This window comes from Lepidochelys kempii, chromosome 14 (genome assembly GCF_965140285.1).
Source record: "Lepidochelys kempii isolate rLepKem1 chromosome 14, rLepKem1.hap1, whole genome shotgun sequence".
In the NCBI taxonomy this organism is placed as follows: Eukaryota; Metazoa; Chordata; order Testudines; family Cheloniidae; genus Lepidochelys; species Lepidochelys kempii.
In genome coordinates this window covers 22,301,674-22,319,897 of record NC_136393.1, presented here as the reverse complement: position 1 = coordinate 22,319,897, position 18,224 = coordinate 22,301,674, and the positions used below count along the sequence as shown (strand labels likewise).

Below are 18,224 nucleotides of genomic sequence, written 5' to 3'. Positions count from 1 at the left end.
TAACTCTTCACCTCTGAAGATCTGGGTTCAAACCCTGCACTAACCATAGTTCACACATGGAGGTCTGGTTCTTTTTGGAAGGGCTCAGGGGGAATTGTCTCACTCGAGCCCCTGCCTGTCCACATTATGAAGCCACTGCACAAAATGCAATAATTCAGCACAAGTGCCAGTCTCTGTTCATGAGAGACCTTGGCGCAGGTGTATTTGCAGAGGTCCAGGATAGCAGGGGGAGGGAGGGCTGCAGTGCACTAGCAGAGCTGTGAGGGAGACTCTGGACTGGAATAGCAGAGGGGGGTGCAGGTCAGGATTCATGTGGGTGGGTGGAAAGTTTTAACAGCCCCTGCCCAGACTATGCCAGGCAAGGACCAGTGGCATGATTCGCTCCCACTTATTTGTGCTATTTTTACTTACAGGTTTTAAAAAAGCAAGACATTTCATGAGGTTTTATTGCCCCCATCTCAAGAATGGCAGTCACCACTAACCCTTTCCTGGATCCTACCCCCCTGCCATGTCAGGACAGTCAACAGGAGGCTATTGCCTTGTGATTTAGCTGTAATGTATGGTTCTCCTTTTCACTACAAACACCCTTTGCCGTGTTATCATAGAATCATAGAATATCAGGGTTGGAAGGGACCCCAGAAGGTCATCTAGTCCAACCCCCTGCTCGAAGCAGGACCAATTCCCAGTTAAATCCCAGTTATGACTGATCCTGAATGGAGAAGGCCAGTTGACCTGGTTGATTTCAGATATTGTGGAGAATCCTTTTTTAAATAAGCTCTAGGATAGTTATGCCAGCAACAAACTAAAACAGCAGTATAAGTAAATGACATTTCTCCCCAACCTATACTCGTAATAAACATTTCCTGGATGGCTTTGCCTACGGACACTCATGGCTAAGTGGCAATGCGCCCTGCCTTCCAGCTTCAGGTCGGACACACACAAATCCCTAATGAAAATAAAGCAGACCTTTGGCCATAAACACAAGCCAGGGGGTGGAAACAGGGCATGTGAGGGTACGCAAGGCAGTTGGGCTTTTATGGTTGTGTGTTAGGGATAATCAGGAACAGCCCTCTGTGTCTTTACTTCATCATTGTAGCTCCACCCCGACTCAAACAAAGCTCAGCACATGGATGGATAGATTAGACAGACAGACAGAAGTGTCATTCCACTATGGCAGACAAAATATTGCAAAATTCATTGCTTTTGCACATTCAAACAAGTGCCCCTTATCCCACCAATATGCATGCGCTTAACTTTATAGCGGAAGTAATCCCACCAATTCCAATGGTTCCTCATCATAGTGAAGTTAAACAGATGCATGAGTGTTTGCAGGATTGGGGCCATAGTCATGTTAATGCAGAAAACCATGTTTAAGTAACAATGCTACTAATTCAGCTCCCTTCCGGTACAATTCTTAGGCTGAGAGAGGAGAAGCAGGTCACTGACTATTTCAAAGCCTTTCAAGAGACAAACTTTAGAATGAATCTAACCACACCCAGAAATGACAAACTAGTGTTAAGTGTTGAAAGGAGCATGAAAGTCTATGCCAATGTCAATTCTGATACTCAGCTCAAAAAACGGACTTTATATGGAATAAAATAAATTTACCCTGCACAACAGGAGCTTTGGAGGAGAAGAAAAGAAGAATAGACCCATGCACAAAAACCCTGGATGCAAAGCTGTAAACACACACACACACACACTCTCTCTCTCTCTCTCTCTCCCCCTTCCCTCTCTTTTGAGATTATGATTAGCCACCAGTCTGCAACAAACTGTTCCTAAGCAGGATGGTTTGAAGCAGCGTCTGATTAGTCAAATGCCGCGTGTTCCCTAAGGGATGCACTGCATGTAACCTAAATGTGCTGCTTTTTTCGCTCTCTGTTTGGTTATTTTTGTCTGAGTGGTTCATTAAATATATACAGCCCATTATTGCTCAAACCAGTAATGGGCAGCACTTATTCAGTAAAGTACCTCTATGTTGGAGCGGGAAGGTACAATTTCTAGCTCAAGCAGACATACTCACACTACCTCTGATCGAGACAGCGCACTAAAAACAGAAGCATAGCTGTGGCAGCACGAGGAGCTAGCCACCCGAGCAGGTACCAAAGGTCTCGGACAGGACTGTCTCGGGGCGGCTAGCCCCTCCTGCGTGTTGTGCAGCTGTGGCTACATTTTATTTTTAGCACGCCATCTTAATCAGAGTTAGTGAGGGTACGTCTCCTTGAGTTGGGAATTACGCCTGCAGCTCAAAGCTTGGACATACCTTAAGACTCTTTCATAGTTTGTAATATGCTGTATTGTTGTAGCCATGTTGGTCCCAGGATATTAGACAGACAAGGTGGGGGAGGTAATATCTTTTATTGGACCAATTTCTGTCATCTGCATAAGCTTTATACAGGGTAAAACAGATTTATTTAGGGTTTGGACCCCATTGGGAGTTGGGCATCTGAGTGTTAAAGACAGGCACGCTTCTGTAAGCTGCTCTTAGTTAAGCCTACAGCTGTTAGGGGACGTGGTTCAGATCTGGGTCTGGGTTTGCACCAGGCTAGCGGGTCTGGCTCAAACCAGGCAGGGCACTGAAGTCCTAAGCTGACAAGGCAGGAAAGCAGGGGCACAAGTAGTCTTGGTACACCAGTTGGCAACCCCCAGGGGGTTTCTGGGATCCAACCCATCACAGTGACATTTCTCATAAAAATGTTTAAAACATTTTGACCAGCTGTAGTATATTATATATCAAATTAAATATACACCTAGTGAGTTGCAAATTGCTTGTACTCAGAAAAGATACTTTAGAACTGGAAAAGGTGCAGAGAAGGACAACAAAAATGGTTAGGGGTATGGAACAGCTGCCATATGAATAGAGATGAAAAAGACTGGGACTTTTCAGCTTGGAAAAGAGACAACTAAGGGGGTATGATCATAGAATCATAGAAACATTAGGTTGGAAGAGACCTCAGGAGGTCATCTAGTCCAACCCCCTGCTCAAAGCAGGACCAACACCAGCTAAATCATCCCAGCCAGGGCTTTGCCAAACCAGGCCTTAAAAACCTCTAAGGATGGCTTCCACCACCTCCATAGGTAACCTATTCCAGTGCTTCACCATCGCCTAGTGAAATAGTGTTTCCTAATATCCAGCCTAGACCTCCCTCACTGCAACTTGAGACCATTGCTCCTTGTTCTATCATCTGCCACCACTGAAAACAGCCTAGCTCCATCCTCTTTAGAACCCCCCTTCAGGTAGTTGAAGGCTGCTATCAAATCCCCCCTCACTCTTCTCTTCTGCAGACTAAATAAACCCAGTTCCCTCAGCCTCTCCTCATAAATTATGTGCCCCACCCCCTATCATTTTTGTTGCCCTCTGCTGGACTCTCTCCAATTTGTCCACATCCTTTCTGTAGTGGGGGGCCCAAAACTGGACGCAATACTCCAGATGTGGGCTCACCCAGTGCCAAACAGAGGGGAATAATCACTTCCTTTGATCTGCTAGCAATGCTTCTACTAATGCAGCCCAATATGCCGTTAGTCTTCTCGGTAACAAGGGCACACTGTTGTCTCATATCCAGCTTCTCGTCCACTGTAATCCCCAGGTCCTTTTCTGCAGAACTGCCGCTTAGACAGCCAGTCCCCAGTCTGTAGCAGTGCATGAGATTCTTCCGTCCTAAGTGCAGGACTTTGCACTTGTCCTTGTTGAACCTCATCAGATTTCTTTTGGCCCAGTCCTCCAATTTGTCTAGGTCACTCTGGACCCTATCCCTACACTCCAGTGTATCTACCTGTCCCACAAGCTTAGCGTCATCCACGAACTTGCTGAGCGTGCAATCCATCACATCATCCAGATCATTAATAAAGATGTTGAACAAAACTGGCCCCAGGACCAACCCCTGGGGCACTCTGCTTGATACCGGCTGCCAACTAGACACAGAGCCGTTGATCACTACCCATTGAGCCCAACGATCTAGCCAACTTCTTTAACTTACTGGCAAGAATACTGTGGGAGACCGTTACCAAAAGCTTTGTAACGGTCTCCCACAGTATTCTTGCCAGTCAAGATATATCACGTCCACCGTTTTCCCCTGATCCATAGAGCCAGTTATCTTATCATAGAAGGCAATCAGATTGGTCAGGCATGACTTGCCCTTGGTGAATCCATGTTGACTGTTCCTGATCATCTTCCTCTCCTCCAAGTGCTTCAAAATGGATTCCTTGAGGACCTGCTCCATGATTTTTCTGGGGACTGAGGTGAGGCTGTAGTTCCCCAGATTCTCCTTCTTCCCTTTTTTAAAGATGGGCACTATATTTGCCTTTTACCAATCATCTGGGACCTCCCCAGATCTCCACGAGTTTTCAAAGATAATGGCCAATGGCTCTGCAATCACATCTGCCAACTCCCTCAGAACCCTCAGATCCGGATTCATGGACTTGTGCTTGTCCAGCTTTTCTAAATAATCCTTAACCTGTTCTTTCACCACTGAGGGCTGCTCACCTCCTCCTCATACTATGCTGCCCAGTGCAGCAGTCTGGGAGCTGACCTTATCTGTGAAGACCAAGGCAAAAAAAGCATTGAGTACTTCAGCTTTTTCCATATTGTCTGTCACTAGGTTGCCTCCCCCATTCAGTAAGGGTCCCACACTTTCCCTGACCTTCTTCTTGTTGCTAACATACCTGTAGAAACCTTTCTTGTTACCCCTCACATCCCTTACTAGCTACAACTCAGTTGTGCTTTGGCCTTCCAGATTACATCCCTGCATGCTCGAACAATATATTTATACTCCTCCCTAGTCATCTGTCCAAGTTTCCTCTTCTTGTGAGCTTCCTTTTTGTGTTTATGATAGAGGTCTATAAAATCATGACTGGTGTGGAAAAAATGAAAAAGGAAATGTTATTTACCACTTCACATAACACAAGGAACAGGGGTTGCTCAATAAAATCAATAAGCAGCAGGTTTAAAACAAACAAAAGGAAATACTTCTTTCTACAATGCTTAGTCCACCTGTGGAACTTGTTGCCAGGATGGTCAAGGATGCAACTCCGTGCTCTGGGTGTGCCTAGCCTCTGTTTGCCAGAATTGGGACTGGATGACAGGGGATGGATCACTCAATAATTGCCCTGTTCTGTTCATTCCCTCTGAAGCACCTGGCATCAGCCACTATCAGAAGACAGGATACTGGGCTAGATGGACCACTGGTTTGACTCAGTATGGCTGTTCTTATGGAGTAGTCTGTTAGACTGGTTTGGAATTCCTGAATACGTACAGTCACATCCTATAAAACCACATGAGTTAGTGCACAAACAGGTAGGGAATAGATTTTCAAGAGAGCTCAGTGCTTAAAGGTGCTTTAGGTGCTTAAATGGAATGGCCAGATTTCGGAAGTACTCACAAAAACTGGCTCCAGCTGTGGGAGCTAAGCACTTTTTAAAATCTAGCTCAAAATATACATACTAATACTTTGAAATCTTAAGCAGAAGGCAACAGAGAAGCACAAAGCAACTTACAATAGTAGGTCTTTCATAGCACCCTTAATCAGTAGATCACAAAGCAATTTACAAAGGAGGTCAGTATTATTTCCATTATACAGATGGGGAAACTGAAGCATAGGGAGGCAAAGTGACTTGTCCAAGGTCACCCAGCAGGCCCTCAGCAGAGCCAGGAATAGAACCTAGGTCTTCTGAGCTCCAGTCTAGTGCTCTCCCACTACGCAACACGATCTCCCTCTTCATGAGGGAAGTCCCACATTATGCTAAGAGGCAAACTGTCATTTATTTCTATTTAGTAGAAGATGTTTGGGTATCAGAATCTGTATTTTACAGATGGGGAAACTGAGGCACAAAGCAGGGGTGTGATTTGGCCAGTCTCTCACAACCAGTCTGCAGCAGAGAAGAGCCCACGACCCAGATCTGCTAACTCTTGGTCCTATGCTCTAACCACTAAACCGTGCCTCCTCTTGCACGTCAGTATATTAGGGTTCAACATACTACCGGTGCTGAATTTTGCAACAGTCCCCTGCCATAGTCCCCTAGGATGGAGGATACCTGGAAGAGTTTGCTTTGCAGCCCCAAACACTGCCAGATGGAGCTGGGATGTGGGAGGGCAAAGGGAGGAGAGGACATCCTTTCTTCAGTCATTGGTTTTCATCCACACTGGCTTATCAAACGAACAAACTGGAGGAAAGTGCTGGTTACCTCTTGGGGCCTGGGCACTTCACATACTGTGCTACTGCGGCTCACAATGCAACACCACACCCTGGCACCTGCTAATTACCTGGGCATGACACGGGAGGGCAGAAGCTGCTCACCAGCTCTCAGAGTTGTTAGCTTAGAGTTCTCCCCAACCTGGGGCAGGAGAGGGTCAGGGAGAGCCCACCTCAAACTGTGTGAGATCAAGGCAGAGAGGGTCAGGAAGCAGGTATGCCCTTAGGCTGTATGGGAGGCAGGGGGAAGGTGAAGGGAGCGAGTGGGGGGGGTCTCTCCCCAGGCTGCAGAGGATAGGTCTCACCTGGTGTAGCAGGAGGGTGATTGAGGGGCTCTGAAGTGGTGAGAGAGACAGGTTTCCTCTCCCTGCACCAGCAACTCCTCCTGGCAAAGGGTGAGGATTCCTGGCAGGGCTGTGGCAGGGAGCCTGAGACAAAGGCCGCTGACGCTGCCTATTGGGCACGGGGGGTCGACGGGGACTTCTGGGAACAGCAGGCCTTCATTGGCGTCACTCTCCCACACCTGTGCCCTGCTTGCCAGCATAGGCCTGCAACTCCCAGCCCCGAATTCCCCAACCCATATAAACCTTCTCCCATTCACTGGGCGTTGATGGACTGCACAGCTGTGAGATAAGAGAGAGTGAGAAGTACCCTGCAAATCTCCACTCTGTTCGCCGCCTCCTCCATCTCTTCCCTGAGAGCATCCGCTTTGGCACCCAACGGCTGCAGGTTGCTCGACAAACCTGACGACTTCGCCGACTGCTGCCACCTGAGAGGGGACGCAATGGAACTGGCATCAGCAACGGATGGAAGAGCTGCCTGGCAAAGGGAACGGCCATGCAAGGGGCTCAACCATGTAGGCTTAGGTGCATCCTGACCGTAACCACTTAGCTCAAGATGGCATGTGGCAGACAAGGACCTGTGGTCTCCGTGGCCCGCCCCGGTACATTAAAAAGCCAGGTGGCTCCTCTCTGCTCCAGTATGTGCCAGTTAGGCCTGGCATGAGGTCAGTTAACATACTGGCTATTCTCTGGCCCGCCAGCAATGAGGGCCGAGTTACTTCTCAAAGGAGTTGAGCAAGTGATGTGTCCCAGAGGTTGGGTTGACCCAGCCTGAAAACAATCTCCTAGAAGATACAGGAGATTTAAATTAACCTTTCAATATTGTTTCAAAGAAAAAGCAGTTTCTAAAAGGCAAAAGTCAGAGATTTCATAGATTCACAGCCAGAAGGGGCCATTCTGATCATCTAGTCTGACCTCCTGCATGATACAGGCCATGCAACTTTCCTGATGTAGATACCTATAGACTATTTTCAAATCACCCCTAACCTGCTCTTTGTTAGCTAAATAGATTGAGTTCCTTGAGTCTATCACTATAAGGTCTATTTTCCAATCCTTTAACATTCTTACGGCTCTTCTCTGAACCCTCTCCAATTTATCAGCATCATCCTTGAACTGTGGGCACCAGAACTGGATACAATATTCCACGAGCAGCTGCACTGGTACCAAATATGGAGGTGATATAACCTCCCTACTCCTACTCGAGATTCTCCTGCATACATACCCAAGGGTCGCATTAGCCCTTTTTGACAGTGTTACAGTTCGGGCACATGTGCAGCTGACTATCCACCCTGACCCCTAAGTCTTCTTCAGAGTCCCTGTTTCCCAGGGTAGAGTCCCCCATCCTGTACCTATGGCCCGCATTCTTTGTTCCTAAATATAGGACCTTCCATTTGGCTGTACCACATTATTTGCTTGCACCCAGTTTACCAAGAGATTCTGGTCTCCTCATATCAGTGACCTGTCCTCTTCATTGTCCACCCCTCCCCCAATCTGCATGTCACCAGCAAACTTTATCATGAACGATTTTATATGTTCCGACAAGTCATTAATAAAAATATTAAAACAGCGCAAGGCCAAGAACTGATCCTTGTGGGATTCCAGTAGAAATGGAGCCACTTGATGACGATTCCCCATTTACAGTTACATTTTGAGACTTATCAGTTAACCAGTTTTTAATCCATTTAACGTACGCCATACACACTCTAGGTTCTTAATGAAAATGTCAAGCCGTACCAAGTCCAATGCCACACAGAAGTCTGGGGCCATGTCTACATTCAGCACAGCTACGGCATTGTATTTATGCTGCTGGTGCACTATAGTGTGGATGCGTCTATGGTGACAGAAGGGTTTTTTTTCTCGCTGTAGGTAATCCACCTCTCCGAGCGGTAGCAGCTAGGTTGACAGAAGCATTCTTCCACTGATCCAGCACATCTACACCCGAGCTTACGTCAGCATAGCTATGGAGCGCCTGCAACACAGCTATGCTGATCAAAATTTTAAAGGTTGACTAGTCCTAAGTATCAACACTATTACTAAGGATTTGATTCTGTCACAGAGGTCACGGATTCTGAGACTTTCTGGGACTTCTTCTGCAGCAGCAGGGCTGGAGCAGCTGTCAGCCCTGGGCCCATCAAAGCAGCAACCCCAGGGCTTAAGCAGAAGATGGGGTTGTGTCAGCACTCCTGGGGTTGGAGCAGCGGTGGTCAGCCCATGCTGCAGGAGCAGCTGCAGGGCCAGAGCAGTTGGCCGGAGGTTGGCCCTGGGGCTGAAATAGCTGCAGGGGTTGGATCAGCCCCCCTGGGGCTGGAGCAGCTGCCTGAGGTCAGCCCCTGGCAGTGTGCCCCCGCAGGGTATTTTTGGTAAAAGGCAGGGAGAGGTCATGGGCTTCTGTGATTTTTTGTTTATCGCCTGTGACCTGCCCCTGACTTTACTAAAAATACCTGTGATAAAGGTGACAGTTCAGGTTAAGATTCTATCAACCCAACTTGTAATCTCATCAAAAAATGCTCTGAAGTTAGTTTGACAAGATCTATTTTCCATAAGCCCATATCGATCAGCATTTATTACATTCACCTCTTTTAATTCTTAATGAATCAAGTCCTGTATCAACCATTCTATTATTTCGCCTCAGATCAATGTCCAGCTGACAGTCCCGCACCCCTCTGACGAGTTGCAATCTAAGTCACCATCTACATGGCCAAGGACGCAAAAGGATCATCATCAAGAGATATTTGCAAAGAAAAAGCTCTGGCAAGCCAGAATTTCACCATCGACAGGCAGAAGAACAGAATGGGAGATGTACTGGCAGGCTACCCTTGGGAGCAAGGTCTCCGAAGTCGTCTGTCTATGGAGAGAGAAGCTGCATGCAGCCTCTCACCCTACAATAACTCCTCACTTAATGTAGTCCCGGTTATTCGTTGTTATGTTGCTGATCAATTAGAGAACGTGCTTGTTCAAAGTTGTGCAATGCTTCCTCATAACGTTGTTTGGCAGCCGCCTGATTTGTCCGCTGCTTGCAGAAAGAGCAGCCCGAGCTGGTGGGGGCTTGGAACGAGGGTGGGCCGGCAGCTCCCCCATCAGCTCCCCGCTCCCCTAAGTTCCCTGTGGGGCAGCCGCCCAGCAGGCTATCAACTGCTGGACAGTTCAGCTGTCCCTCCCTGCACCTCCGTGTGCAGCTCCTACCCTCTGCCTTGGAGCTGCTCCTGGGAGCCTCCTGCTTGCTGTGCAGGGAGGGAAAGAGGGATGCTAATGTCAGGGGGTCCCCTGCCCCCCACTCCTTTACCCCATCTCCACAGAGCAGGGCGGGGGACGGCACACACGACATGACAGGGCTCAGGACAGAGAGAGCTTTCAGACAGCACCTGCTGTCTCAACTTGCTGATCTACTTAAAAAGGCAGGTTTCAGAGTAGCAGCCATGTTAGTCTGTATCCGCAAAAAGGAAAGGAGGACTTGTGGCACCTTAGAGACTAACCAATTTATTTGAGCATAAGCTTTCGTGAGCTACAGCTCACTTCATTGGATGCATGCAGTGGAAAATACAGTGGGGAGATTTATATACACAGAGAACATGAAACAATGGGTGTTACCATACTCACTGTAATGAGAGTGATCACATAAGGTGAGCTATTACCAGCAGGAGAGCGAGTGGGGAGGGAAAAACCTTTTGTAGTGATAATCAAGGTGGGCCATTTCCAGCAGTTGACAAGAACTTCTGAGGAATAGCGGGGCGGTAGGGGAATAAACATGGGGAAATAGTTTTACTTTGTGTAATGACCCATCCACTCCCAGTCTTTATTCAAGCCTAAGTTAATTGTATCCAGTTTGCAAATTAATTCTAATTCACCAGTCTCTCGTTGGAGTCTGTTTTTGAAGTTTTTTTGTTGAAGAATTGCCACTTTTAGGTCTGTAAAAAGGCAGTGTACTTAGAGTGGGGTCAGCGTACTTAAAGGGGCAATGCGCATCTCTCTCTCTCACACACACAGTGTGTGTCTCTGTCTCTCTCTGTCATGCAATCTCCCCTCCCTCCATTCATGCTGCCTTGTAGAGTGAGGCTACATTAACAAAGTGTTACTCTTGAGGGCTCAGCCGAGCACTTGTTCATCATTTAGCAGAAAGGCATTCCCTGAGAAATATCTCACCCTGGATTCACTTAACATCGTTTCACTTAAAGTAGCATTTTTCAAGAACATAACTACAATGTTAAATGAAGAGTTATTGTATTTCTATGCTGTTCAGGTTCTTCCACCACCCACATCACCTTAGTAGCTGAGCACCTTCCCGTGGTACATTAAGTGACGTGACTAACGCCTGTCACGTGTGGTTTGTTCTCTCTCTCATCCTCCCCTCCCCCCCCCATGGGAGAATTGTGGGGCTTTGTTGTGGTACGGTCTTGTTTTGGGGTTTGCCTGTTTATATGTACACACTGCTCTGTCTTTACATTGCAGAAGGCAGGCAGAAGTGCACTGGACATTTGGAACTGAAGGTGGAGAGGTTTGTGATGGTCCTTAGTTCTTTGTCCTAGTTCGTTCTAGACCTGGTGGAGGTTCCAGGGACGCTCTGGACTATTCCAGCACGTTTCAAAAACATCTAGTTTGAAATAAAAATAAAACTATGATAGGCTGGGGTGGGAGGTTCCAGAGAAGAGTCTGAAGAGAAAGATCCCATTTTGGAAAGGATTTGGAAAGGATAAAAAAAAAAAAAAAGTTTTCACATTTTCCTGTAGCCCCCTGAACAAAACCTCCTCACCAGCCTGCTCGTCTGACGGACAGCAAACAGAAAGTGACCTGATCAGGATCACTGAAAGCTGGGTAGGGAACAAGCCTTTCTATTTGCTTTGCGATGTGCCTAGCACACCTCTCAGGGCGACAATAATAACAACCTGCATAAAAGGGGAACAATAAACTACAATTTGTTAAAAAATATTGCATTCTTAATAATGGACAGCATTTGCAAATAACGTACTGGACTAATTTTTTTAAATAGGATTTTTATGTGGTTAGCATCCTTTTAAAATCCAGCCACATCAAATTTCTCATCACCCTGCTCTCTTTTCATTTAAAAAAAAAAAGTTGAAAACAAATCACCTCCGGAAAACTCCAGACTCAGGCAAAATGTGTTTCTGCTCATAGTATAACCTCCAGGAAAGCTAGGTTTCTGATGGAACATGCTGGCCCATCCACACCTCTGGCTGTGCTAGCTAGGGCTTAGCAACGCTCCAATAAAGCGGTAGGAGTCTACTTTGTGACGAATCCCTGCCTGGCTATGCAAGGCCTCACCAAAATGGAGAAGAACCAGACTTGTGCAACAAACAAATAATCCCGTTTTGAAGACAGCGTGCAAGGAAAGGAATCTGCATATTTTTCAGATGGAAACTGAAATGCTGGCTCATTGCTTAACCTGACTCCAGGGCATTTGCTGGTGGCCTGACATGGACCCATTGACTGCACCTGTCATTCACCGGGACAGATCGACAGCCCCTGCCAGGTACTCCTAGTGGTGATAACACACGGTGGGGCAGGACAGCTGGGCACGGCTAGTGCATTGGAATGATGCATGTGAACACACCCAACGCTAATGGAGACTCCAAAGCAACCTTCTCAACTGTTCTACAAATTAAGATGAAGTAAATAGACACATAAAAATAAACTTCTCAGTAGAGTGATCATGATGGAAAATCGATACTAACTAGTCCTAAGTAAAGTGGAATCCCCCACACCATACTCCCCCGTAGGTGTCTTTAGACAGAAAATCAAAAATACTCTGTGTGGTAAAAGCTGAGCCAGGCTGATGGGACGGATTCAGGCTGGATCTGATAGATTTAATGGCAGAGACTGACCAGTCAATGCATCCTGATTGTTTTATTTAGCTCTGGAGGCCTAGACAGAATGAGGTGGTGAGCGTCTCAGTCCTCTGTCACCTCACCAAATCCACCGATAGGCACGGCACCCATTGGGGCACCTGCTTGGCTCTCTCAGCTGATGGGCCAAGGAGTGAATGGGTGACACAGACTGAAACACATGGTCATTGTGGGCCAAGACTGAGGCCCAGTGGTGGGGTGACATGGAAGAAACGTGCACCACTGCTGCCTAAACTATCCATGCTGTCTGGACAAACAAAGCACTTCTCGCTTCGGAGCTGTCAATCCACTGCTCTGAAATCAGCCGTAATTCACTCGGGAACATTTCTTAACAACTACAGAAGTTGCTTCGAAAATCATTTTTCCAAAGTCATTGAAAGAGGAAAACCGGCTGGGCAGCAAAGCCAGCTGGAGGGAGACCGACCGAGACGATGCTTCCTACCTTGTCCGTGAGGAATCCATGTCCAGGACTAATTTTGCTAAATGCTTCCTCTGTTTTTGGATATTTGGGATTTCCACCTGCAGCAAGGAGACAAAACACCACAGCTGGAGCGCGGGCTGCCGCTGTCAACCGCCCAGAACAGGCGCTTCCAACCTCGTGGGGCGACTGCACCTGTCCACAAGGGAAGACCTTTGCCGCCCCAGCCACTGCTCAGTGCCTCCCGTTCAATTGGTCACACATTGACCCCCAATGCGGGCAGCCTGCCAGTCATGGTGAGACTGGCATGCTCACGGGAGGCTCTGCCACTGGGGTCTGCCCCCACTCGGAAAAGTGAGACAATGAAATCAGAGTAAAACAGGTTCCCAGTTCTATGCTCTATTCACCGTTCATTTGTTGGAATGGGTCTTTGGGATGCAGAACCCTTGCAAGAAGAACAGCGCAGATGCACTGTAGAATCAGGGGCATTTTGCACGCGTCTGTCTGCCTGGCTTGCCGGAGATGTAAAGCCACAGTAGCAGCCGCATTTCACTGAGCAGCCCAGGCTCCCTGGCAGAGCACAGGGGAGCACTTGCAAAAATGCCCTGAATTAACAATTACAAAAAAGGCAAGTTGAAGGCCCCCGTCCCTCACCCCCATAACCGTGACCTAAGGCTGCCTAGAACAGCACAAGTGCCTTTGCAGACCAGGAAGGCGAGATGGGCAGTGTCAGCACCCAGAGACCCAGCACAAAGGCTTGTTGTTCCAGGCCTGATCTGTAATTCATTCCATGCGTGGGATGCCCATTGAAGCCACCAAGAGTTCTGTATATGCTAGGCTCTTAGGATCGGGCTGCAAGGTAGAGATGGGGAGCCTAGATCCCTCATCAAAAAGCCCTTTGGAGAACGTGTACCATTAGCTGGGAACCCCAGCCTAGGACACAAGGAAGAATCCTAATGAGCGGCAGTGAAAAAAAGCGAACAGAATGTTGGGAATCATTAGGAAAGGGATAGATAATAAGACAGAAAATATCGTATTGCCTCTATATAAATCCACGGTATGCCCACATCTTGAATACGGAGGGCAGACGTAGTCACCCCATCCCAAAAAAGCGTGTGGAACCCCACCCTGAAAGGCACCGCTGAAGGGGAGTGACTCCATTCAGCAGAGCTCATCACCGCTGCTCCATGCACCGGCCAGAGGGGTCGGTGTCGCACACCTTGCCAGCCCTGCTGCTGGCTCTCAGCGCCTCGATCCCCCTTACCTCAGCTAGCACAAACAGAGGCTCGATCACATCCCGTTCTACTTCCAGCTCGAAATGGATGAGCTCCTGGGCTAGTTTATCCTCCGCCTCGCCGCATAGTTTGAGCATCTTCCTGCAGAAGGGAAGAGATGGGAGAGACACGGCGTGAAAACCCAACTCCAGTGCCCCCCCCCACCCCATGTGCACTCACACGAGCTGTGCAACTGAGACATTAAGAAGTGCAACTTGGCGGCTTGTGCACCACAGGGATGGGACTGGACGCAAGGGCGCTCGCTGACATTTTCTGCGTGAATGCACTGGCCTGCAGACAAAGGCATGGCAGGATGAGAGCGAGGCCTTGTGCCACACGCCTCAGCCAGCTCTGGGGCAGGGGGTGAAGGGCAGCAATACCCAATAGGGGTGTCATTCATGGTCTTCAGTGTAGATGGTTAAGGGTCACCCGACAGGCGTCCCTGGGGGTTGAGGGAGTGGAGGACACCCTGTGTGACTGGGGGTAGAAAGTCAGGACAGGAGGCAGCATCCCTTCTAGGAAGGTTGTAGAGACACCCAAGGGTGTACCATGACCTGTCAGGGGGTGGGTCAGCAGGGTGGGAGCAGGAAGAGCCATGGCCTGCAGGTTTCTGGGACTCTAGTCTCCCTCTGCAGGTATGGTTGCCCCTTCGAAGCCTGCTGGAGGGGAGAAGAGCCTAGCCAGAGGCTGTCCCCCTCTGCCGCACCCCCACATCAAGGGGGGGCAGTGGGACTGGACAGGGAGTGAGCAGAAACAGCCCATGAGGGCGCTGCTCGCCTGCCGCTCATCAACCCCCGCACTGTAGCCAGGAGAAGCCTGGGGAGCCAGCCTGCTTTGCTAGCATTTCACACCCACTTTGCAAGGCTGTCAGCCATGAGGCAAGTAGCCAGGAAGGGGAGAGCCTGGAGCATGCAGTGGACCACAGTCTACTTAGAGCTTCTTACCCCAGTAGAGAGTCGTCCCCTAAAATGGCGGAGCCTTCCGTTAAGCACTGGGCCAGTGTCGTCAAAGGTAACTTTTTCTGCAAAGGAAGCATGCTGGGCATGAATGACTGTCCAACGGAGAGCAGGATTCTCACATGGCCTGCAATCTGAGATTCAATTCTAGTGCCACCTCCAGGTGGGCAGGGAGGGGCTGGGCTACAGAGACCAGGACTGGTTTGGGGGGTGCGTGCCCATTCCTGGTGAAAGGGTCTCTCAGCTCCCTGCCTTGGCCTGGCTGGTTAGCAGGCCAGTGAGGAGCCCACACAGCCTGAAGGCTGCAGGACAAGACAACTGCTCGCACCTTAAACGGTGCAGCAAAGACGTATGAAAGAACCAGCCCCCAGCCAACGCCCCCATGACCCCGGCACCCTGGGGATGTGTGAGCTGGGACCGAGCACTGAGGTTCATGGTCCAGGCCCATCCCAACCACCCAGCCCTACGGGGAGCACTAATGCTGCCGATGCATTACCCAACAGGCTCTGGTTTAGTACCTAAATCTGACCTCCGACCCCATGCTCTGCAGGGACGTGGCTGCCCATGGTCACACAGCTGCCATGGGAGGGAAGCGCCCCCCACAGGAAGGCGAGAGAGCTGCAGGCAAAGCTCCCCAGCCCTCATCCTGCCCCAAACACACACAGGTTTGGCAGAGAGCAGGCAACGGAGGAGAACAGGCTAGTCCCGGTGACGTTTGACAGGAGGAAGCTCTGCTGATGGCATTTCACTTCTGCTTCACTCAGCATTCTCCCTCCCACTCTCTCTGGCCTGCGTCCCTGACGCCGGTGGAGAAAAAGCAAAGATGAAGTCAGTCTGCAATCACACAGCAGAGAGCGGCAGCTTGACACGCAGGCAGAGCTCGGCAGGGATTCACACCCAGCTGAATGATTTAATACACACACACCCTATGGGCCAGATACATTCCAACGCATGCTGTGCGACCCCTCCCCCCACAGCCAACTTAAGGTCATAGAAATATATGGAGGATTGATTCATTTACACATGCATTAAGAAGACTTTTCAGTTTTCTACAGACTCCCTCTAGAGCCTGAGCCCTGACACATCCCGTGCTTAACATCTGGCTGCTTACAGCCCAAATTCTTAACTCAGCCACTTACTGAGCGCTTGTCAGCATCCACGCCTTGCTGCCCCTGCAGACAGGCTGTCAGCTTCTTGTGAGTGCTGTGGGAGACCTGCTTCACCAACTCCAACCGCTTCTCCACCTGCAGATGGACGGACACAGTTGGCCGCACATCAAAGCAACAGCCGCCAGCGCACCAGCTGTGAAAAACAATCCGAGGACAGCTGTCCCTTCCCCACCTGTCCCTCGTCCCACAGACAGAACATTGCCCCTTGAAGCCCGCCGCCGTGACCCTGAGCACAGCTCCCCACTTCAAAGAAAGAGACTGCGCTAGACCTTATGAAGTCGTATGTCCCGTTGTTCCTTACGAGATACATGGTGCAGCATTGGTGCCATAACGTGCACCGAGAGCAGCTTTTGCGGGGGTTTTGTGCAAGGAAATTGTAAGCAGGATTGAGAATTGGGCTCACTGCTGCTGCTCCTGGTTACACATTTACTTCCTAAGGGGGTATTTATTGATGCACAGTCATTCGCAGACTGTATTGTTCAGTTCATTCACACAAATTAATGCAACCTTTTAATAATATAGGAAATAAGTGTTCAGGGATAAGATAGAACATTCCATGTAACTTACATCGGACATTTATATAGTATTTTAATCCTAATGGATCCCAAAACACTGCTACAGGCTGTACAGAGAGGGATCATTTAGCGCTCATGGAAATGCAGCCACCTCTGGAGTAGAGCCCAGCACCTGTGTAACACCACACAATCCCTATTGTATCATTTAGGACAGGAGAGGGAAGTTTAGATAATCAGAATGTAGTTTCCCAAAACAGAATTTGGCCATGACATGAGGAATCCGTTACTGTTTGGGCTCTTAATAAAGGGTGATTAACCTTTGGAACAAACTGTCAAGGAAAGTGATGGACTCTCCAGCTCCTGGAGTCTTCACATCCAGAGTGGATGCTCTGGTCAGACACAAGTTTTTGGACTCTTAGCCTTGTGCTATCCAGGAGGCCAGACTCGATGGTTTAATGGTCCCTCAAAATCTATGAATCTAAATGACCACAAGAGGTGACAACCTCTATACTACGCCTCATTCAGAAGATGGCGTGACTGCCCAGATTCCGGAACAGCTGAGATGAGAGAGGCAGAGGAGAGACCATGGTGACAGAACTATGTAGAGAGATCAGGTAAAAGACTGGGAGACGTTGCCAGTGCTTACTCTTTGCTCTTCTATTCCACGACAACACCTCTATCATCTCACTTGTGTGTGAATTTCCACACAGGTTTGTATTTGAAGCAGATACTGTTGGAAGGGGGGCAATGGGAGCAAACACCTGACAAACAACACATTCACTTTAAATATTTCTCTGATCCAAAAAGCTATGCCTCCTAGAAAGGAAGGGAACCCCAACAAACTAAAGGCAGTCCCAGAGAATTTGAATCGCATCCCTGGGTCCCCCATTAGCAACTCCAGGGCAGCATTTGCTATCTAGCTCAGATCCAGATAGGGCTCCTGTTACCACAGAAACAAGGCCCTTCACTTTCAGTTTGCATTTGGTTTCAAATTTCCCAGAAATGTATCAGTGTTTATTATGAAATTTAAAAAAAAAACAGGTTAAAATCAGTGCAAAAAATTAACTTCACAGTTTTCTGGGTAAATATCGGGGTTGATACAGAGAGAGAGAAGAGAAAAGAGTATAAAAGAGAGAAAAGTCAGTGTATTGAAAGTAAAAGCAATTTAATGCTGTGGTTTATTTAGTAACATGTACATTAACAGTACATACAAACACGCACACTCATGCCTCTGTGTGTGTGTCTTCCGCTACACTGCCTTAGTTTAATAGACAGCCTCATATTTGCACACAGACTAACTTATTATTAACATGAACATCTGCCTACTAAAAACAATGAGGAGTCCAGTGGAAGCTTAAAGACTAACAGATTTATTTGGGCATAAACTTTCGTGGGTAAAAAAACCCCAAGCCCAAATAAATCTGTTAGTTTTTAAGGTGCCACCGGACTCCTCGTTGATTTTGTGGATACAGATTAACACGGTGACCCCTCCGATATCTACCTAA

General features: G+C 48.4%; 1 protein-coding gene across 9 annotated transcripts in view; it reads right to left on the bottom strand.

Annotated features, from left to right (window-relative positions):
• The window catches only part of ARHGAP44 (Rho GTPase activating protein 44), a 153,003-nt gene that overhangs the window by 39,813 nt on the left and 94,966 nt on the right, over positions 1-18,224 (bottom strand). For all 9 annotated transcript variants that reach the window (XM_073310157.2, XM_073310155.2, XM_073310163.2 and 6 more), the window contains exons 3-7: positions 16,175-16,279; positions 15,024-15,100; positions 14,070-14,181; positions 12,830-12,906; positions 6,840-6,957 (exon numbers count right to left, since the gene is read on the bottom strand). In XM_073310157.2, coding sequence (XP_073166258.1) covers positions 6,840-6,957; positions 12,830-12,906; positions 14,070-14,181; positions 15,024-15,100; positions 16,175-16,279 — 489 coding nt within the window. The remainder of the gene's footprint in view (positions 1-6,839; positions 6,958-12,829; positions 12,907-14,069; positions 14,182-15,023; positions 15,101-16,174; positions 16,280-18,224) is intronic.